The sequence below is a fragment of the Xenopus laevis genome, chromosome 4L, assembly GCF_017654675.1.
Source record: "Xenopus laevis strain J_2021 chromosome 4L, Xenopus_laevis_v10.1, whole genome shotgun sequence".
In the NCBI taxonomy this organism is placed as follows: Eukaryota; Metazoa; Chordata; class Amphibia; order Anura; family Pipidae; genus Xenopus; species Xenopus laevis.
The window spans coordinates 90,747,285-90,771,797 of record NC_054377.1 but is presented as its reverse complement, the minus strand read 5'-3'; the positions used below and the strand labels follow the sequence as shown (position 1 = coordinate 90,771,797).

The window sequence follows — 24,513 nt, the reverse complement described above, 5'->3', positions numbered from 1 at the left end:
CAATTTCCCAGCTGCCCCAAGTCATGTGACTTGTGCGCTGATAAACTTCAATCACTTTTTACTGCTGTACTGCAAGTTGGAGTGATATCACCCCCTCCCTTTTTCTCACCAGCAGCCAAACAAAAGAACAATGGGAAGGTAACCAGATAACAGCTCCCTAACACAAGATAACAGCTGCCTGGTAGATCTAAGAACAGCACTCAATAGTAAAAACCCATGTCTCACTGAGACACATTCAGTTACATTGAGAAGGAAAAACAACAGCCTGCCAGAAAGCATTTCTCTCCTAAAGTGCAGGCACAATTCACATGACTGGGGGCAGCTGGGAAATTGACAAAATGTCTAGCCCCATGTCAGATTTGAAAATTGAATATAAAAAAATCTGTTTGCTCTTTTGAGAAATGGATTTCAGTGCAGAATTCTGCTGGAGCAGCACTAGTAACTGATTCATTTTCAAAAAATGTTTTTTTCCCATGACAGTATCCCTTTAATCACCATAATCAGAGTTTATATAGTTTATACAACCCCCTCTCTGTGGAGTCACAACATGCATAGTTTAATTTATTAAATATGATCTGCATTTTATTGAAAGGGAAGAAAGCAGCTGCCTCTTTAAATTTTAATTTGGCCCTTCGTTTAATTTGTAGCTGTTCTGATGCTCTAGGTAACAGATTGTCATCAGGATCCTGTTAAGCTCAATGGGTATTATAAATATTCTTTGCTGGAAATTAAGGCCGAAAAACTGTTGGTGAGGACTTTATAAAATACAGAAGCCCCAGTACAATTGTTATAAATTAGTACAAAACTCAAATGTTGATTTGAATGAGAGTACCTTGTACTTGATCCCAACTAAGATAAGATTGATCCTTATTGGTGGCAAAACAATCCTACTGGGATTATTTAATGTTTGAATGATTTTTTTTTGAGATCCAATCTGGAAAATCCCAGGTCCCAAGCATTCTGGATAACCAGTCCAATACCTGTAGTTTTACTTTTAGGGGCAGATTTATCAAGGGTCGAACTTCAAAGTGAAAAAAACGTCAAAATGCGACCATTGAATAGGGAAGTCCGACATTTGAAATCGAAAGATTTTTAGGATCATACGATTGTACTTCGAATCCTTCGACTTCTCAAAACTTAGCCTATGGGGACCTCCTAGAACCTATAGCCAGTATTTGGCTAACACAGCAATTCAGCAGGTTTATGTCGAAGTTTTTTAAAGAGACAGTACTTCGATTTTCGAATGGTCGAATTTGTGAAGTATTTTCAATTTGAATCGAAGTCGAATTTGGCCTTTTCGATGGTCGAAGTACCCAAAAATTACTTCGAAATTCGAAGTTTTTTAATTCGAAAATTCACTTCGACCCTTAGTAAATGGACCCCTTAATGTTTAAGAAATATTTATTTTGTGTTGACGTGCATTTAATGGGGGACAGAAAAAAATCATTCTCATAAACAACATCTTACATAAAAAGCTTTTGCACTAATCTTAAATTCATTTGTATCTTTGTCCAACAAGAAGAATCAAGATTGTTTTTCCACTACAGTATTATTTTTTTATATTCAAAATCCTTTTTTGGTTTGACATTCCCTTTAAGGTTTAAATAAGAAATCTGAATCGGGGAATGCATACAAAATAAAAAGGCATACAGTGTATACATAAAAATAGTATGTTTTTAACACTGCATCATCTCCTCAACATTGATTATTCAGAACACATTTTTGAATAGGTTAACTAGTTCTGCATTGTGTAATCAAACTGTTATCACATAATTTAGGAAGCCTGCAGAATGAGTTATTGATCACCCCTTCGTAAACCTATAGAAATGTTAATAATTTTTAATAGAATTAGATGGTATTAAATGGGGCTAGTCTATTATTATGTGAAGCTAGTTTTTAATCTCCGGCATCTATTTTGAGATGCCCATATAAAGATCACTTTTCTTTGGATAAAGGAGTCCTTAATGGAAAATTTGTTAAACAGTAGTTTACAATTGTGAATATAATTGCTGCTGGTTTTGGTGAATGTTGTAAAATGCATGAATAAATCCATCCCCTGCCTTAGATTGTAAACGCCACAGATTTGAATGATGTATAATCTTTGTGAAGTTCTGCGTAAATGTGTCAGCGCTATATAAATAAAGGATAATAAATGATACCTGTTTTATGCTAAATCAACCACCTATTAAACATGCCAACTGCTACACAGCATTTTGTGTTGCTGTGACCAATACAGGTATGGGACCTGTTATCCAGAACGCTCGGGACCTGGGGTTTTCCAGATCTTTCCTTCATATCTTAAGTCTACTAGAAAACCAAGTAAACCTTAAATAAAACCAATAGGTTGATCAAGTAAACATTAAATAAACCCAATAGGTTGGTTTTGCTTTCAGTAAGGTTTAATTATATCTTAGGATCAAGTGCAAGGTACTGGAGCTTTCTGGATAACTGATCACATACCTGTATGGCATTCTCTGTATGTATAAATGTAACTTTTGTGTTGGTTATTCTGTTTTATGGGAGACAGAATAAGTATTATTCTCATGAACTGACACCCTTTTACATAAATAGTGTGTGCACTAATCTTTAATTTGTATGCTATCTTTGTCAAACAAGAAGAATCATTTTTCAAGAAGCCGTTTTTTCCATTACGGCATTCTTTTTTTTTTTTACCGCAAAATCCTTTTAGAATTGATTTGGGTGGTGTAAAAACTTACATTTCAAGTTTTTTAGTATTCGAGAAAGCAGCCTCAGAAATAAGCATGTTTTTAATAAGCATTCATGAGACCAATTAAACAACCATACAATTCATTAAAATGCCCACCAGGCAGTTTTTTAAAAAAAATTTTTACTTTTCGTAATCATTGTAACACAGTGAGACAAAGTGAGCTAGAAATATTCAGATTTATAGAACACGCTAACATAATATAGCAAAAAAAAAGTCATACTTTAATATTGACATTGTAATTTTCAAAGGACTGAGAAAAAGCTATACCATTCTTACTGTCAGTTCTTAGGTTATATTTTCCTTTTTTTCCCCCACTTAGGAATTTGTCACCAGTCATTTATTCACCACGGTGGGTAAATAATTCAGGAAAAGAAAAGTCCGTTATTAACAGCCAGGGGAGTGAACATTATCTTCACAGATGAATTTATTCTTGGAAAAAAAATAGCAACATCTTGAAAGGAAAGTGCATCATTTGTTGCAGTCTTGGGACACTACAACTGATGCTCTAAGAATTTGCACTCCTGTGATGAGCTTGGTTAATCTGCTCCTCATTTCCAAAGCTGAAGTTACCATAGAAACTGCCACATTACATTGTTACCTGCACTATCTCTAATAAACAGAGCACCTTCTGTAAGACAAAATACAGATAGTGCGTGTATGCTGTGAAACATCTTCTGCACAACCAGCATAATAATGATTTTTATAGTCAATTTAAATGCTGGCACTAATATTCACATTTAGCCATTTGATTATACTATAGTTTTGTTATATATTAGTTTGGGAGAATTTTGAAAACTTTATGGATCCTTGTTTTAAGTGATTATTATAAATAGGCCATTGTCAGTTCTTGTTGGTTAACGTTTTAGATCTACACAAATACAGTGAGCAGGACAAAATTTAAATTGCTCATTTTTACAGAGTTTTTTTCGAAGACTTATGAAATGTTGATGTTTTGCATGAAGTGATAGTAGTATATTAGGAGGGTGCAAAGAAGTGTTTCTAATCACAGTTCTGCATTGATCATAGTAAGGGCACGCTTGGAATTCACAGGTCTGTTTGTCAGGAAGGCTAGACTTCAGCGTTGCATAGTACTGAACCACTGACATTCAATAAACTAGTTGCATAAGTAGTTACATATTTCCCCCTAGGCACGGTCAATAACATTTTGTGAGTGTGTAGATAGCTCATAGTACAAGGCTCTGTACTTGGTCCGCTGTTGTTCTCCCTGTACACTCTGTCTTTGGGAGATCTCATCCGTTCATTTAGCTTTAATTATCATCTGTATGCTGATGATGCCCAAATATATTTATCCACCCCTTCATCAACAGCTGAAACAGAGGTTCAAATCTCTAACTGCCTCCAAGCTATCTCAAATTGGATAAACCAGTGCCACTTCAAACTCAACCTAACAAAAACTGAACTAATCATCTTTCCACCTAAGCCTGGTTCTACTCCCCTATTTACTATCTCTATTGATGGCATGCTCATTAATCCTGTCAACTCAGCTCGCTGTCTGGGGGTAATCTTTGACTCCTCTCTCTCCTTCTCTGATCTGTCAAAACCTGTCACTTTTTCTTACCCAATATTGCCAAAATCTGTCTGCCTTCCTTTCACCTGCTACGGCCAATACGCTCATGCATGCTCTCATCCTATCCCGACTAGATTACTGTAACCTTCTACTAACTGGCCTCCCTAACTCCCATCTCTCCCTTCTACAGTCTGTATTAAACACTGCTGCCAGAATCATCCTCCTCTCATCCAAAAGGGTACAGGCCCCTCCGCTGCTGAAGTCCTTATCATGGCTTCCTATAAAACAAAGAATAACTTATAAACTCCTTCTCATAACCTTCAAAGCCCTTCATTCCTCTGCGCCTAACTACATCTCATCTCTTGTCTCTCTATATGTTCCTGCCCGAAACCTCCGCTCCTCTCAGAGCAACCGCTTGGTTGTACCCCCCACTACTACTGCTGTTTCCCGTATCAAACCCTTCTCTCTTGCGACTCCCTATATTTGGAATGCCATTCCTGAATCTCTCAGGAGAGAATCCTCCTTCAGTGTTTTTAAAATGAAACTCAAAGATTACCTCTGGGAGCACCTGGATAACACCTGAACTGGGAACTGGCACTTATATAACAGTGTAACAAACTGTAACCTGCAGCACCTTAATACCCCTCTGAATTGTGTCTGTATGTTACCCTCCCATTTAGACTGTAAGCCCTACAGGGTAGGGTCCTCTAGCCTTTTGTTTCCTTGACACTGAGCACTTAATCTGTATTGTAATTATATTATATATTTATGTCAATTGTATTTCTAATAATGCACTTATTGTTACTTTTTATTTCAATGACCCCTTGTTTGTTACTCCTAATTTATTTTGCTGTACAGTGCTTTGCCCTCAAAGAGCGCTATACAAATAAAAATATACATACATACATACATACATACATACATACATACATACATACATACAAGTTGACCAATTGCCATCTTGGAGTTAAGAAAGAATTTTTTTCCCCCTCTGAGGCAAAATAGAGAGGTTTCCTTCCTCTGGATAAACAGTTAGGCAGGTTATATAGACATAAAAGGTTGAACTTGATGGACATGTCTTTTTCAGCCTAACATATTGTGTTACTGTAAATCTTTAGAAGCTGCTTAAAGAATATTTGTGCAGAGAGATGAAAATTGACTGTTTTAGACTACCGTTTAAAGGTGATAAAGAATGTTAAATTCAGCATATTTCAATCGTTACAATTTATTGTATCTCCCTATGGTTCACTCAGTCCTGAGTGTTCCAGCACATACATGTCCCAATATTTTTGGTTATATCGTGTATATGTTAAGCTGGAAGTAAACACTGGTGTAAAAAAGTAGCAAAGATACTTAATTGTACAAGAGGTCAAAGCAAACAGAAAGCTGTATCTGGACTGGGCTGAACAACACAACACATGGCCCAAAACTTGACTTGATCTTGATTCACATATTCATTGACACTGTATACTGTATACTCTTTCAACTGCTTGCTGTTAGGGTCTGTTATTTGTTTTAAAGATTTCATTCAAAAAGTTGTTTCACTCTCTCAATTTAGAATAGCGTTTGAGTAGTAATAAAAAAATCTAGACTGCACACAAGCCATGGATGCAGCAACAGGGGCTATGCCCAACAATATATTTGTTTTTTAAAGTTAAGACCCACCAGCCTTTCAAAGCCTCGACTTTGCAAACTGAACCATCTATATTTCTGATTTCTAGACCACAAATGCATCACTACTGTATCTTATAAAATGGCAGCCGTTAAATTTTTAGCTGTAACCAAATATTTTTTTTGAAAATATTGTTATCTGAACGTTTCAGTGTCATGCTTCCCTCAGCTTATCAAATGGATTTTGTGTTATATGAAAATCTACATTACATTAAAGGGAAGAACAGGTTATGCATTTTTCATAAGGAAAGCAAATACTGTTTTTGAAACTAAAATTAAAAAAATGTGCTTATTGTTTTGCAAAAACAAATGACTTCATACTGATAGTAGTATGCTGGGATTAGAGTTTTGGGAATATATTAAAACTGGAAATACGTATGGCATTATGATTACCTTGCTTTAACTTATCTTATAAAATGTTCATTCTTTTTTTTTTGGTGGTTTCTTGCTTATTTTTTTTTTTTTACAGCTTTTTCCTTTTGACATCTCTTGCAAATGGATATGTAGTTTTAAGCGAGCACCTGCTAAGAGCTTAGAGGGCGTGATAAGCTTTCAGTATCCACTTTAGACCTAGCTAGAAATATTAATATTACTATTAGTTATGATTGAGTACCTGGTATTCCTTTTGAGGAGTTTGTTTTGATTTAACATGGCTCTGGGGCCTAGATTGATCAGTATCTGATTATAAACCAGAACACCTAAGCCTCTAACTAGGATCTCCACCAGCTATTGGTATTATTATTTTACTAATTGTCTGTCCATACATTTTTACAGTACCCTTAATGGGAAAATTAAACGTGGCTGATTAAAATTTGTTGCTGCATATACTGTATAAGCAAAAGAACCAGGTTACATATATAGAAAAGAGAAGCATAGACTGAGAGTGGGGCAAGTGGGGAATGTTTATGTGCTACTTACACACTCTATGACATCACACAAGCAGATGGTACAACACATTCTTTTGATATAGAGCCAAATGTAAGTTCAGTAGAAGTTAACTTAAAGGAACAGTTCAGTGTAAAAACTGGGTAAATAGGCTGTGCAAAATAATATATGTTTCTAATATAGTTGTAATGTAAAATGTAATCTGTAAAGTTTGGAGTGACTGGATGTCTAACATAACAGAACACTACTGCCTGCTTTTCAGCTCTCTAACTCTAAGTTAGTCAGTGATTGAAGGGGGGCCACATGGGACACGACTGTTCAGTGAGTTTGCAATTGATGCTTAGCATGTAGGTCAGCTTCAAAAGCAACAGTTATGGTCCACGTGCCCCCCCAAGTCTCTGATTGGTTACTTCCTGGGAACCAATCAGTGGAAACCAAGAGAGCTGCAAAGCAGGAAGTAGTGCTCAGACTATTATGTTAGACACCCAGTCATTCCAGCTTTCATACATTACATTTTTGGCTAACTATATTAGAAACATTTTTCATTTTGTACATACTGTCTATTTACCCAGTTTTTCATACTAAACTGTTCCTTTAAAGCGGATCGTTTTTTTTTTAAACCATACACAAAAAATGCACATGCTGCAGGTATGTAAGTCATGCAGCCACTTTCATGAGGATGGCAAAGCTGCATTCACGAACAGTTGAGATTCAATGAGCATGAAGGGCAGGGCTTCAAGCAACCCAAAATAATTTTGTTCAGTCTTTCTAAGCTGTATATGTCTATTGACAATGTAAACGTTGCTACACTTTTCCTCATAACAAAGGGCTAAAGATGGTGTAAGGCTCTGGTAATTGGCATACTATTATTTTAGACATCCTATACTCCCGCCTTCAGTGTCGGACTGGCCCACCGGGATACCAGGAAAACTCCCGGTGGGCCAAGGTGTCAGTGGGTCCTCATGCTGTTAAACTTTTGGCCTATTTCATGGTCATTCCCTATTTCTATGAGAACAAAGGGGCTAAATAGATGGACTAATAGAAAACAGACTAGGAGAATAGAGGTTGATTGAGGAGATGAAGAATAATAGTACTGAGAGTGGGCCCCTGGTCTAAGGGTTTTGGGTGGGACCCTGGTGTCCCAGTCCGACACTGCCAGCCTTTATAGATTACATGGCAGTTATACTAGTTATATTAGAAAAGCCTCTTATTTGTGCAGTTTTATGTTCACACTGAACTATTTTGACTAGCAAACAAATATACACTTAAATAGTTCCTTGTGTCTGTAACTGCAACAGTGTAGCAGCAGGTAAGGGTAGCCTCCAGTTCCAGAATGTCTATACTTACGTTTCCATTTAATGGGGAACTACAACTTTTTGCTTCACTCCCTCACAGGACAAGGTGGGTAATGTTATCCCCGCCATGCCAAATATCTGAATTAAAAAGTCACTAAGAAATTCTGTGCCCATACAAAGGACCACATATGGAGCATGCTCTTCTGCAAAACGACACATATTCAGTTGGTTGTCTGCATTAAATAGTAACATGTAGTAATCATTATAGGCTCCAAGGTGATCTTGTGCTAAACCAGCCTTGTGATCATAAGCCCTGTTGCTGATTATTGACTGTCTGATAGGACGAACATGCTCCCTTGTTCCTGAAAAATAAACAGATATTTTGTTTAAATCACAGCTCTTTACAACATATTTAATGTGTAACATTTGATAAACAATAAACAAGGTCTATTTGTAGATTTCCAAACAGCTTTGTAGCAAATTAAAATGATATTTTTATAAAACCTCTCATCAGGTTCACTTTAGCACCTACACACACATAGCTTTCATTTTCCCAAAATATAAGAATTTATTTTAGCATGGCATATGGCTTACACCTGCTTATTTTCTTCTGATGAGAATTTTTTTGTTTTTCTCATCATAAAACAATAGATTAAAGTACACTATAATGCTGCTTTCTATGCTACAATTCCAGACAAGCACAAAAGGATTAGATACCACCATGCTGTCCTGGACAGTCTCTGCTAGGGATATTGCAGGAATATTTTTTTTGTACAGGTATGGGACCATGGGCTCCAAATTACAGAAAGAAGAATCATTTAAAATGATTTCCTTTTTTGCTGTAATAATAAAACAGTACCTTGTACTTGATCCCAACTAAGATAAAACAAATCCTTATTGGAAGCAAAACCAGCCTATTGGGATTATACGATTTTCTAGTAGACTTGAAGATCCAAATTACTGTAAAATCCATTATCCGGAAAACCCCAGGTTCCGAGCATTCTAGATAAATGGTCCCATACCTGTATCCTTATATTTTGGTGCCAAAACTAGGCCCTTCTTCTGGAGCTTCCAACCCGCCCCGCCACTACTCTCGACAAAAATCTCTCTTCCAACTACCCCCAAGTACTGTATCTCTTATATAATACACAATATCTTGTAAATTATATCCTTATAAATGGTGAGTTCTGATGTCATCAGTTATAAACGGTGAGTTCTGATGTCATTTCTGTCACATGACTCCCTAAAACTTGTGTATTATAATAAATAAAGTACCCCCAGTTGCAAAATATGAGGATATTAGAAGTTACCTCGGAGTTCCATGACCTGTATAAAAATACTCGGCCTTCGGCCTCGTGTTTTTATATGGTCATGAAACTCCTCGGTAACTTATAATAGCCTTATATTTTACAAGAGGGGGTACTTTATTCACTATATATGCAGTATCCAGCCTTCTTTATAGATGCATATATCCTTAATCCCACTATTGATGTGTTTCAATTTGCCCACTCCTGTGTGCATTTATCTGCCACTCTCCCGATAGTATTTATTTATTCTCATGGGTTAATTTACTCCTTCCAAACTCTCTTCTTTCTGGACAGCATGCATGTTTATTTTTAGATAATTACATATCAGCTGTAACAAAGTAAATAATCAAAAATAAAATGAAGCATTGTCTTACATATAAAATAGATAAATAAACCCAATAGGATTGTTTTGCCTCCAATAAGAATGAATTATATTTTAGTTGGGATCAAGTACAAGGTACGGTTTTGTTATTACAGAGAAAAATGTTGAATTCTTTCATAAAAATGGAGGTTAAGTGAGATGGCCTTCCCTAATTTTGAGCTTTCTGGATAATGGGTTTCTGCATAATGTATCCCATACCTGTATTTAAGTTAATACACCATCTGCACTAATGGAGGGTGCTGCTGAATTGTGCTCCTGTAGCTGGAATTGAATGGCACTTCGCATACATACACAAGGTGGAAATTTTTTGGGCTAATTCCAGCACAGAAACTTTCAAATAGGATAGGAACCTCTCCCACTTGTATAAAACCTCAGCAGGTCTGGAGGATTTTCAAATTCAGACCTTTTGCATCCTCAGGGTATAATAAATCGCGAAAATCTAGTAGAATATTTTTTTTGTTTTGTTTTTAGCATTCAGACTTTAATAAATAACCCCCTTATTGCTAGTGAATGTAGTTTTTTCTACTTTAATTTCCCCCTGCACAATATTTTTTTTAATTATGATATAAGCAGACCTTTGCGTGGATGGAAAAAATTCGGGTATCTTTTTGATACACTTAATCGTTCAAACTATGGTTGTTTGTTGTATCCTGATGCACTAAGGAGTTAAATTGTAGAAGTCTCCGTTCCTACTGAAATAGTCTTATTGTGTTTACAAATGCATTAGTTTAAGATGGCAAGCATGAAAAGCTTTTTTTGTGCTTCTGTATTCACCCATTCAGATACACAAGTTAGGGAGCAATGGCGGACACAGACCACAATGGGGGCCTCTACCTACCGCCGGCTGATCACTTATGTTTTGTTGACTTGAACTGGGTAACATATAGAAGGCATATGGACTACTGTATGGATTCTTGTTTTGAGTTTGTTAATGCATTGCATCATTTTGCTGTAAACATACAACATGCGGTCAAAGGAGCTCTCCATACAGGTGAAACAAGCCATCCTTAAGCTGCAAAAACAGAACAAAGCCCATCTGGGAAATTGCTACAATATTAGCAGTGGCAAAATCTACAGTTTGGTACATCCTGAGAAAGAAAGAAAGCACTGGTGAACTCCGCAACGCAAAAAGACCTGGATGTCCACAGAAGATAACAGTGGTGGATGATCGCAGAATCATTTCCATGGTGAAGAGAAACCCGCTTCACAACAGCCAAACAAGTGAACAACACTCTCCATGTGGTAGGCAAATCGAGATCCAAGTCTACCATAAAGAAAAGACTGCATGAAAGTAAATACAGAGGGTGCACTTTTAAGGTGCAAGCTAGTGCATTGTGCAGAACCAATTTCTAAGACCCGAACCCGCAACCCGTGACCCGAACCGTAACCCACATATTTAGCCATTTTGGTCCGCTACTTGGACCTGCAACTGCCTTATCTGCAACCTGTCCTACAACCCGCCGACCACCATCAAACAGGAAGTGATGGTGCTGTAAACTGGAAGTGACGTTGTCGAATGTGGGCGGGACAGAAAATCGTTTCGTAAAACTTTAAAAGGAGTAAAATATAGACAATATTACATAAGATAAGACATTTAGATGAGACCAGCAACCCGACCTGCAGACCCACGGGTATACCCGCACATGAAAATCCTGCCCTCATTCCGCAGGGTACCCACTTTTTTTGCGGGTAACCCACGGGTACCTGACCCACTGCAGGACTCTAGTGCAAGCCACTCATAAGCATCAAGAATATAAAAGCTAGATTGGACTTTGCTAAAAAAAATCTAAAAATGATGAAACCTCTACAAGAATGATGGCAAGAAAACAGTATGGAGAAGGCGTGGAACAGCTCATGATCCAAAGCATACCACATCTCTATAAAACATGGCGGAGGCAGTGTAATGGCTTAGGCGTGCATGGCTGCCAGTGGCACTGGGACACTAGTGTTTATCCATGATGTGACACAGGACAGAAGCAGCTGAATGAATTCTGAGGTGTTCAGAGACACTGTCTGCTCAAATCCAGCTAAATGCAGTCAAATTTATTGGGAGGCGTTTCATAATACAGATGGACAATGGCCCAAAACATACAGCCAAAACAACCCAGGAGTTTATTGAAGCAAAGAAGTGGAATATTCTTGAATGGCCAAGTCAGTCACCTGATCTGAACCCAATTGAGCATGTATTTCACTTGTTGAAGACTAAACTTCGGACAGAAAGGGCCACAAACAAACGGCAACTGAAAGCCACTGCAGTAAAGGCCTGGCCAAGCATTAAAAAGGAGGCATCCCAGAATCTGGTGATGTCCATGAGTTCAAGACTTCAGGCTGTCATTGCCAGCAAAGGGTTTTCAACTTTTCAAGTATTAGAAATGAACATTTTATTTTTCAGTTTTTTAATTTGTCCAATTGCTTTTGAGCCCTGAAATGAAGTGATTGTGTTAAAAAAAGGCTTTAGGGCCTCACATTTTATGTAATATTTTTGTTCAACCCACTGAATTAAAGCTGAAAGTCTGCAGTTCAACTGCATCCAAGTTGTTTCATTTAAAATTTATTGTGGTGATATACAGAACCAAAATTAGAAAAAAAAGTTGTCTCTGTCCAAAGTTTTATGGACCTAACTGTATATGTGGCCTTACAAACACATAGCTACATTTAGGGGGTTATTTATCAAAGGCAGAATTTGTGAGGTTTTTTATACCTCGTATAAACTCACAACTTGAATGTTTTCTGATTTATGAAAAAACTCGATTGTGATAAACTCAGTAAATTCGGGTTGAAAAACACAAAAACTAAAATTTATCATTTTCTACTCAAAAGGAGCCCCCCCTATAAGATATATTGGATCTAACTGTCAATGAATATCTGACATCCAACTCCTGCATGACTAGTGAGTTAAGAGAAACAGATGCTGAAAGAGGGATAGTGACGATAAATTTGATTATTTCAGAAACGGTACAGAATATTTTATTGATTGTATTTAGAACTTTCCTTATTTCAGTATGCTGAAGATTTTAATATTTTCATTTTCATGATAGTTTCCCTTTAATGATTGTGAAGACAAGTAATTTGTAAAATGCATTAACTTACACAAAACATTTGTTGTAAATAGAATTAAGAAACTGGCCCTTACATTGTGCTAGATGATTGAATAACTTATTAACATATTTGGGATTTCTATTGGGAATCTGTGATTAAAAACATTTATGGATTTATTGTGGCACAGGAATGTTTCAGCAAACCCATGATAACGTTGAAGGTAGTAACACAAAAATTCCAGGAACTGCTGCACAGTTTTTATGCTGTAGTTAAACCAATTGTCTGCTGTATTTACCATGGCACACAAGCTTTACAAGTATTTTAAGTACTGATATTTTAGAATCTGGGTGTATTCCATTTTCAGAGTAGATGAAAATTAATATATTGCTGTTCCAAAACATCAGCCATTAAATATTAAACATTTTAATATTTAACATGCACCATGGTGAATGCTGCAGAGATTTGAACAATTGGGTGTTGGCTACAGAAAAAGCACCAAGTCACTTCTTTTATCCAGGAGAAGTACAGGTAATTTAAGAGACTTGAAATTTGTAGTGAAATAGAATTTTTACAGTGTTCAGTTTTACAACATGGGGTGGGGGAGAATGCAGACAGGGCATGAAGAGAGAAGATTTGAAGTCATAAAACCAGTAAGGAACAGCAGAAAGGCAGGCTTTTGATTGAGAAAACAATTTAGTAATGTAGCTTTGCAAATCCTCAGTTTCACCATACTATATACATTTATTTTACAGTGTAGCATTTCTAGTCCTGTCCAAACTAGAGTGTCCATACCCAGAGTCCTCCATCGGGTAAGGTACCCGCGGAATACCCGCGAAGTGATCAGGTTTTGGGGAAAAAAGTCACTGATTCCTTGGCCGTGCGGGCAGTCCTCAGGTAACCCAACTGGGTGCCCAACAAAGGTTTTGGTTTGATCCCTCACACCCACCACTGTGATTCTGCCCATTTTTATTTTTGGGAAGATTTGGTACCAGAGTGACATCATGTCCAGTTTTGCATCCCCTGGGTCGGAAGGTTAGTTGGCCTATTGCGGGTTGGGTAGTGGGAACATGCAGGTCAAATTGCGGGTATAAGTTGGCTACAGGTTTCAAATAAATGGACTTGCGCAGGACTCTATCTGTGCCTATTCAGTTTCCAGCGAGACACAATTGTCCATATATTCGTGTAGGTACATTTATTATTTATAGAATATATATGATCATCTGATGCAAAGATGCTGACTTGCTCTCGGGGACTACATTAACATATCTCGTAAGGGCCTTATAAATCCAGCATGGTTTCTAATTGTAAATGATGAGCCATCACTGTAAATACATGTGTTGCATATGTGATGACGACACTATTTAAAAAAAAAAGAAGATAATTCTGCCTTACAGTGCTTAACTTTATCAACTCACCCATACTTTATTTTTAGGCATGTTCCTGTTCTTCTCTTATTTATTAACCTATTTTAACTTAAAGGGCAACATTACATGTAAAGTAGAACCCCCATCTTACGTTTTTCAGGGGATCAGAAAAAAAGTGTAAAATCCAGGGAAATGTATTATGCATAATATGTAGGAAGGACTACAAAACAACAATGTGAAATGAGAGAAAACTTAAAATCACAGGATGCAAAATTGAGGTTCCACTGTATTTTACAAATTTCTGCACAAGTCTGTACTTTTAATTGTTGCAACAATAGCTTTGGTTGTATTGCTAAGCAACTAAATAGTTAACTTCCACTGGGAGGTGTTTCCCAAGTTACAATACAGGTAATGGCTTTTGTCCCATTTGTAATGGCATGTTATATTATAATATTACAATCTTTTTATGAATTATCCCTACCCTAGGCCTCCTACTCCCTCTTGGCTCATAAACTTCATCCTCATTCCCATAATGAATCCCCGATAGACTATAATTACTTTAAAAAATGTAAAAGTAGCAGAGCTGATGAAGCAGTATTGTAAACATATTGGCAGAAAATATTAAGTAAACATATATTTATAAAGAATATTAATATATTATAATTCTACATTGCTTAAAGGTTTTGATTTAGAGATGTCAAAACCTCAGTATTTATATGACTAAACGATGAATACAAAATGTGAACATATTTGGCACCTTAATAATAAGAATACTTATAAGTGACAGCTTGTCATGTAAAGTGACAGATTCTGTTGCAGTTTACTAATACAAAAATCTTGTAGTATTGCTAGTTTTAGATTTTGAGAAAAAGTTCCTTCATAGCCACTATGTCTGTTTTAATCTGACAAAAATAGTCTTTGTGCACTTGTTAAAAAAGAATGATGTCATATTAGATTTCTTTTACTCATAAAAGAAATAGATTTTAGCTACGTAATTGAGCTAAGAAAGTGCCTGTGATCATTGTTCCCTCTAATATGTGCACTTGTACATGCTGACAAATTTTGAGGCCAGCACAAGTGGTGAAAACACAACATTTTGCATTAATTCTGACCTGCACAGACAGTTTTTAAAAACCGCACACAAAAGTTTAAAATGTACACAAAAAATAATTTTGTACACATAACAGAGAGGGAATTAGCGGTAACATTGGCAAGTTTTGTTGGGGAGAAATTTTTCTTAATTTCTATTTATTTGAGAGCTTTCATTCTTTAGTTAAGCTAGCTATACATGAACAATATGATCTGTTGATGTTGCAAAATAGGTTGATCTTTATCCAATTTGACCACCTACAGTATGTGGACCAATGTTGGTATCGTAATAGAGGCTCATGCAGACCTCTTGAGAGAGAACTTGTCAACATCCCAATGTGGTCATTGCCATTAGTCTTTAAAACCTGCCCCAGTCGGATATTGGTCAAGCAGGGAAATGTTTTGGCTCCACGGGCCTGTAAATTGCAGAATTGGTTTGGAGTGCTAGGCTGACAGATAATGTTGTCCTGTGTACGGAGAGATTTTAGCCATATTTAATTGTGTGTTTGATTTTTTACTTTTTTCTTTTGCGTACTCTTATATTGATTGCACTGTAAAGATTCCCTGTAGGATCAGTCAGCTCTCTTGGTTTAATTACAAGACTAGAATATAAAAATATACCCACATATCAGATCATATATCGCATATTGTTGAATGTGATCCCTTAACAAACCTGAAAAACTTGTCAACAACAAATGTCAACTTACAGTTGCCAGGTTTCTATCATATTTCCTTTTTAAATATAAGAATTACATCATCATCATAGCATAATATCATCATCATATACACAATAAAGTCTCTGAGAAATAGTCTTTGAGACGTGTCTGAGAAAATGGAAAAAGTATACTGGCTAAAACTGAACTAAGCTCTCTTAAGTCCACAAGTGTATTCCATCATGCCCTAGGCCCTTGTTCATATTAACTTTTCTGATACATTTAAGGATCACATCCTGTGTTTGCTACTGAAAACTTGTTTGAGCTTTGCTCTGTGTACCTTTACATAGTTGTTCCTGTAACTAACTTCCCTGACTTCTGATTAAGCACATTTGCTTTTTCTCCTGCAGTCAATATGCCATTATAATAGTGACACCCTTGCAACCATATTTGTATTGCTGATATACTTTATAAAATGTGGGGGATTCGATTTTGCAAGTGAAGCAATATGTGAAGTCAAGCAAACCTCATTTTCTATTTTTGCTTTTTGATTGCTTGTTTTCCAGCACTTTTTCCAGTATTTATAGGTCTTAAAAGTGACCTACTATGTCCTTATTAAAATCTTTCCTCTTCTTCACTTCTTTACAGATTCTGGAAGTTTGTTCAAGTTCCTTTGTTGTGTTAAGTAAACAACACCAAATTCAAATAACGTAACATAAACACAAAATGCAGCTCTATGAAGAAATCTTTTCTTTAATAGATTCTGGTTATACTTCAATTCGAAGTTTGTTCAAGTCCCTGTGTTGTGTTGAATAAACAGCCAAATTAAATAACTTATTCAATATAACAGGGTTTATCAAACACCCAGGAATGTTCAAAACAAAACCTACAATTGGGTATCGAGCCGGCGTCGGCCCACGTCGTTCATGGGCTCCGCAATCTTGGACGTGGTGCTGCCGGAGACGGGATAGACATCAGGTGCTCCTGACAGTACCCCCTCCCCCAGGGGGGCCACTGGACAACCATCTTGTGGTTTCTTTGGAAACTGTTTTGTAGAATTCCCGTACCAGACTGGGAGCATGAAGATCAGCCTGTTTAATCCAACAGCATTTGGGACTGGGGACTGAAACCTTTCCATTGGATCAGGAACCTCTAGATATTGAGTCAGAGGAGGAGATTGTTCTGAGGAGAAGCGATAAACGATGACCAGCTTTACCAAAGACACATGGAACACTAGGGATTCGCATCTCAAGGGAAAGCTGAAGTCTGACAGCCATGGACCCAATTTGGGGGAAGGAATCTTGAGACGAATGTTCCTCGTAGAGAGCCACATTTTGTCCCCAACTTTATATGAGGGAGAAGACCTCTGTCCTTGATCAGCATACTTTTTGGTTTTGGTACCCAACCATCAGACAAGAGGAAGTCCTGAGGGAAAGCTTGAGGATGTTGTCCATACACGGTCAAGGGCGATCTTCCAGTCGAGGCATGGCAAGCGGTTTTGTGAGTGAATTCCGCCCAGGGAAGTAGATCGGCCCAATCATCCTGACAGACGGATACATGACTTCTCAGGAATTGTTCCAGTGCTCTTCTTGCAGAAGACGTCTGCAAAGTCTGTACACAGCGGGCAAAGATTGCAGCTCCACAGCAGCGAGGGACACCCCTTGGACGGGCTTAGCCGGCAAACAGTTCTTTTGACAAAAAGGACTCCAAATCAAAATCTGGTTAGCAGACCAACGGGAAATCTGGATAGCAGACCAGCCAATGGAGGAATTGCGCAGACATAGCCAGGGTAACCCCAACACCACAGGAGCCGATTGGCAGGTAATAATTAGGAACGAAAGTCTCTCTTTATGCAAAGTCCCAACCTGGTCTGTCATCAATGGCAGTAACCCGCAAGGGAGTAGATAAGGGGTAGAGGGGTACACCCATGTATTGGGCAAAGGAAGTGTCCATGAAATTCCCTCCAGCCCCGGAATCAAGGAAGGAGACACCCCAGTTTTACCTTGAGGAGAGGAACCTCCTGGCTTCGATCGGCAGGAATTGACAGTGAGCCTGGCCACCACAGTATAGACATGCCAGCCTAACATCTCTGAGGTCTCTCCTGCTCGGAGAGACGTGCCCTTCCGATCTGCATAGGTTCCTCCGGAGAAATGACTGGGGGTTGCTGGGATGGAGCAGGCGAAAGGGGTCGTTGGATGCGTGGAGCCAGTATTGGGTGGAACTTCTTGTTGCGCTCCTTGGCAAGTTGATGCTCTCTGAGATGTGTCCACCTTAATTGCAAGGGCAATTAAATCTTCCAGCAACTCAGGGAAGTTCTCTGGAGACGAGATCGTCTTTCAGTCAAGTGGACAGTCCTTGGTAGAAGACAGCTTTATATGCCTCATCATTCCAATTGGTTTCTGGCATTAAAGTTCTAAAGTCAATAGCATACTCACGGGCACTGTGACTTCTCTGCCGGAGCCAGGATGAAGCATTAGTGACTTGGCCCGGGGCATCAAACACAGTTCGGAAAGCCTGGAGGAACTCGTTCGCATCGAAGGTCAGAGGAGAATTCTTCCCCCAGAGAGGTGTTGCCCACTCTAGCGGTTACCCTCCAGACGGGATATCACATACCCCACTTTAGCCCTCTCAGAAGAGAGTTGCGAAGGTTGAAATTCAAACTGAATAAGACACTGGGTAACATACCCTCTGCAGGCTTGCAGGTCCCCATTATAGCGAAGTGGAGGAGGAATGTGTGGCTCACCAGCTGAAGAAATCACTGCCCCAGGAGCAACAGGAGTGGGAAGTGGGAGGCATACGAGAAAGAAGCGTGTCAAGTACTTGCCCAATGCGGACTTGTTGTGCCTCATAAGTTTCCATGTTGGACGCCAGCCCCCATAGGGCTCTTCGGAAATCCGGCGCAGCTTCCTCAGTGGGGTCCATGGCCCGATTGTAATGTCAGGGGGCCTATCGGCTCCCAGCTGGAATAGTCAGGACCAAGGAGAATGCTTTAGGCGTTAAAGTCCAAGTTCGCGGTACAAACAGGATCAGGCAAAATTGTAATCAAAGTCCAGGCAAAAGTCCAAAAGGCAGTCAGAATGATATCAAAGTCGAGGTTCAGGCAGGGTCAAAAGTCCAGGAATCAATATAACAGGATCCATCAAACACCCAGGAATGTTCAAAACAAAACCTACAATCGGGCATCGAACTGGCGTCCTTTTATTTTGAATTTCACGCGGGCCTGGTGACGTCATCACACCAGCGCCTGCTCACGTGGTTCATGGGCGCCGCGTCCAAGATGGCGGCGCCCATGAACCACGTGGGCCAACACCGCCGGCATAATTTTTCACAAAGCATGCAGTAAAAGAAGCATGTATCTCCCATGTATCACAGATAAAGATAATGTATGCAACCTCCACATTGCTAATAGGGTCCTTTTACAAAATGTTTTTGTAATACACTTCCCTGAAAATATTTGACTACTTTTCTTCGCCTTAGCTAACATCAACATAAAATGCAGTTTTGTGAAGAGAACTTTTCTTCTAACAGATTCTGGTTATAATTCAAGCAGAAGTTTGTCCAAGTCCCTTTGTTGTGTTGAATACATTGTTGTGTTGAATAAACAACCAAATTAAGTTAACTTTTGGGATAAATACTTCTTAGTTAATTATTGATTTTATGGAAAATTCAAGTATGTGCTTTTTTTTTTACTACAAAAAGTTTTGTTTTTGATAATATATTCTAAATCGAAGCAAAAGATAAATATTAGGTTATTTTTTTTTATACAAATGGTCAGTTTTGTAGGTAACAGTATTTTACTCAGCAACTATATAATTTGGCACTATATTTGCATTTCAAAAGTTAAATACAGTAAATAAAAATAGAAAAAATGAGCAGCATACAATGTATCACCTATAGATGTGCACTAAGAATGCAGAAATGGCTGGAGTTAGGAAAAAATGAATACCTTGCTGTGTTTTTGTGTGTGTTCTGTGTATGCTCATATGCTCCGGATAAATGTTGGTGACATACTTAGCATTTGGATGTTATTACTAGCATATCACCAGGCTATTCTTTTAGTTGTAATTGAATTCATTTTATAGATACTGTATATGGTATCTGTGATAATAAAGCTTATCCTATGCAGTTACTTGCCTTATATTGACATACCAATAGCCCCATAGTCCATCTTCTATTATCTCCCATGTGTCGTGACTGCATTTGGCAGAGCTATATTCATGAGGGGCAGACGGGAAGAGATGTAGATGGTAAATACAGGGCTGGCTGTGACCTATTGTATCACCTACACCTATTGCTTTTTAAGTGTCTTAAATGGATGTAGATATCCATCTTTTGTGGATAAAAAGATGGTGGTTATATTAATGATGTTTTTGTTGACCTATAATGTCATGGGTTGATCCCCTGCTAATATTAAAAATGACTAGTTACTTAATTCACTTAATACACATGTTTTTTTTACCCATAGGATCACCTATGCGCACACATTTCTGTGAGGAGATGCTAAAGTGTGAATTTTCACACTAAACTCATCTACTGTATGTTTATGCTGGCAAGCCAATCTTGTGCCTGCTAGTGAGTTTAGAACAGAGGTACCCAGTCTTTACCACCTTATATGTTGTACTTTCAAGCAAACCATAACCCTGCAACTAATTCATATTGTATTTACACTAACCATACTTATTTGCCAAGCCATTTTGTTTTACCATGCAAAACAAAACTTTTTGTGGATCATTTTTGGGTTGCTATCTACTGGGCAAAGATCTACTTGTATTTCATAGTCTTCTTATTGGGCCCCCTTATCTATAGAAAGGTAGATTTGCCATTTTCATGTAACAAAAACAAACAACTCTGGATTTATTTCAGCACAGTAATTCATATTGTTATCCCCTGTCCCCTAAAACAGGGAGAAAAGGGCCAAATGAAAGAAATAACCAAAAACAAACAAAAACAATGTTAATGGAGTATGTAAAAAAAAGGAACTAAGTTTGACTCGGTAATCCATAGCAACCAATCAGCAGGTAGTATTCATTGTCCACTTCTTTAAAAGCAAGTATCATATTTGTTGCAATAAGTTACTGCTCTTGGTCAAACTTAATGCCTTTATTACATATGGGGCTTAGAATCAAAACACATCAATGCACAGAATATAAAGAAACAGTTAATTGATTTCTTTGGTGCAACATTTAAATGTTTTTGTTATTATATATCCTACTTAAGTGATTAAAATTCCTCCTGTATATTTTTCAAACAGGAAAAGACAAGGGGCAGGAAGAGATATCTGGAAATGTGAGCAAGCTGGCCGTTTCTCCACATGGTTATTATGGTCAACTAAAAAAGGGTCATTTGATTTTTGATGCCTGCTTTGAAAGTGGTAAGTACCAAATGTACCACTTTCAATATGATCTACACTCTTGGGGGGGGTATGTACTAAAACTCAAAAAAAAAAAAAAAAAAAAAAATGTTGACCTAACTCCTGTCCACAAACTTGACTCATTTATCAAATAGTCAGCTTGAACAGAAATCGGTACAGGCAAAGTCCATATGACTTTTTCTAATTTGACGCCCAAATGGTGTGATTTGTCACTGAAAATCCAACTGTTTTTTGGATTATCAGCAGTTCACAATGTCAAGAAGCATCTTCATAAAACTGGGTGAGCTTGATTATTAATGTATTGTATGATTGTAAACATATTGATAGAGGGGAAATGTCAACTTATCTTGCTTTGACTTCTTTCTTGAAAGGTTTCTCTGTTATGTGTTTTTTATTCTGAAATGTGTGCAATATTTCACTTTTCCAAATGAGTATGCCATCTCAAATTAAGTCAAGATGACCTTACTGGTAGTGGGAAATTGTCTGCTGAATTGAAAAATTTTTTTTAGAATGTACTATATATATACATTTTTCTTTTTTTTTGGTAGTCTCTGAGCTCTGTTAAATGTAGTCATTAGGGAAGACATAGGGGCACATTTAATAAACTCAAATTAATCTAATTTCTTTATGAAAACGAATCTGACCGAACTCCCATCCACGATTTTAACTCATTTATCAATAATATTACTCGAAAAAATTGGAGTGACAAAACGTCAAGACAAAATTGAGCTTCAATTCGGATTGTACGATTGACGCTCAGAAAACGCAACTTTTTCGGATTTTCAGGCAAAAATCTCTATTTGGATTATCCTGTGCAGATCATGATGTTAAGAAACAACTTTATTGACATCTGCCATTGACTTCTACATGCTTTGTGGTATGATACAAAACATCAGTTTTTTCTGGTTGAGGTTTTTTAGGCAAAAACTTAAATTTTTAGAGGAAAAAAAGACTTGAATTTTTTGAAATTTATTATACCCCGAAGCTGCTAAAAGTCTGAATCTGAAAATCCTCCATCTCAAACCTGCAGAGGTCATGTAGAAGTCAATGACAGATGTCGCTTTTACAATTTGAAGATATAGGTATGGTATCCGTTATCCACAAACCCGTTATCCAGAAAGCTCAGAATTATGGAAAGCCCGTCACCCATAGACTCCATTTTAACCAAATAATCCAAAGTTTAAAAAATTATTTCCTTTTTCTCTGTAATAATAAAATGGTATCTTGTACTTGACCCAAACTAAGATATAATTTAACGCTTATATGATTTTGTAGTAGACTTAAGGTATGAAGATCCTTTAGATCCGTTATCTGGAATACCCCAGGTTGCGAGCATTGTAGATAACAGGTTGCATACCTGTATCGTGCTGCTCATAAAAATTGAGCAATTCGGGCATCAAATCCGAAAAATTCGTACAATTCCAGTTTTTAGTTGATTTTATTGAGTCATTTCCCGACCCGACTTTTTTGATTTATTTTATTGATAAAAAAGATAAAATCGTGAAAGGAATTTGGTCAAGCTTGGTTTTGTAAAGAGTTGTTTTCATGAATAAATTCCTCAATTGTAATACAAGGAGACATCTAGAAGGAGACGTCTAGAAGTAATCTGCTAATGGGTTTATTTTAAAATAAATGCAGCCCAGTAACACAAGAACCATAGGTTCATATAAAATGACTTATTTCTACAAATAACTTACTGAAAAGGGTTTATTTCCCCTGTAATAATGTGTAATGTATTAATTGTAGTAGTAATCGTAATTACGACATGTATGGGACCTATTATCCATAATGCTCAGGACCTGCGGTGTTCCATAATTTGAATCTTCATTTCTTAGTCTTCTAGAAAAACATATAAACATTAAATAAACCCAATAGACTGTTTTTTTTTTTCTCCAATAAGGATCAATTATATTTTAGTTTAGATCAAGTAAAAGGTACAATTTTATTATTACAGAGAAAAGGGAAATCATTTTTAAAAAATTTGGATTATTTGGATAAAATGGAGTCTGTCGTGGATGGCCTTTCCATAATTTGGAGCTTTCTGGATAATGGATCCCATTCCTGTACAAGGTAGTTCAAACAGTTTCATTATATTGGATAATTATCAATGGCTTGATGTAAATATCAGCCCATGTGACTTTGCAAGCCATTTTTGACTGGAATTTGAATATCAAAATAGCTGAGAGTAATAGTATCAACAAAATTAACTTTTCAGCACATTCTAATAACAGCCAATTCACTTTGGTTCCCTATAACAACACAAGGAGGATCTTAAAGCCCTTAAACAGTTAATACTCTTTATTTGGTCCATGGTAATTTGCCTTTGCCAATGTTTTCTTTTTCTGGAAAGCACCAGAAGACACCAAAGCGAGCAATGTGACAACAATGGTTCTGGGATGACCACCAGGACAGGGCCTGTGGAAATTATTTCCATAGGGGGTTCCTATTTACTTCGCCAACCGTTAACCTGAAGGCCAAGTAAATGTCTCTGTTGTTTGGTTCATCATTTCTAGCAAATGCTGTTGCATTTACAAAGACTGTAATCCCTAAACGCAATGTAGCCCTAAAACCCATGTAACAGACACAGTATAATGGTGTATGTATATATCTATATAAAAGACAGCTATACCCCCCATAAGATTGTTCAATCACATTATTATAATGAAGTCAAGAGAATTATTGAGAAAAATATAGCAATATACGTTAATCTGACACAAATGAAGCTGGTCATTGAAGCATATATATGATAACCTTATACAAATGTTTGTAGAAAATGACAGAACTTGAAGCAGAAATAAATATAATTATGGCTGTAACTAAAAGATTAATGTATATTTGGTATAATATTTGAACTATTACCAGAATACAGTCAAAATGGGACAAGCCTAGTATTACTCAGGTCTTCAACTTTTGCTCATTTGATCCTGCGGTGTGTAATGGGCAATAAATTTAAAAATTTTGGCCTAAAATTAAATAGTTATTAAGTTTCTGTTATAAGACAACTAAAACCATTACTCAAATTTGCTTACTACCTCATGTCTTATTATAGGGTTGCCCTTAAATATTTAGAGGTACAGCCAGCAGTACTATGATATATTAATTTTTCATATACCTCTATGCACTTGTGCACCTCTAGTAGGCCTGGTACAAATCAAGATTGATTTTTCAGGTTAAAAACAAACTCAAATTTTTAACCATTTG

At 37.2% G+C, this 24,513-nt stretch overlaps 1 protein-coding gene across 1 annotated transcript in view; it reads left to right on the top strand.

Moving 5' to 3' along the window:
- LOC108714306 (cytosolic carboxypeptidase 6) overlaps positions 1-24,513 on the top strand; it is an 871,648-nt gene that overhangs the window by 24,468 nt on the left and 822,667 nt on the right. The window contains exon 2 of the mRNA XM_018258404.2: positions 21,193-21,312. Coding sequence (XP_018113893.2) covers positions 21,193-21,312 — 120 coding nt within the window. The remainder of the gene's footprint in view (positions 1-21,192; positions 21,313-24,513) is intronic.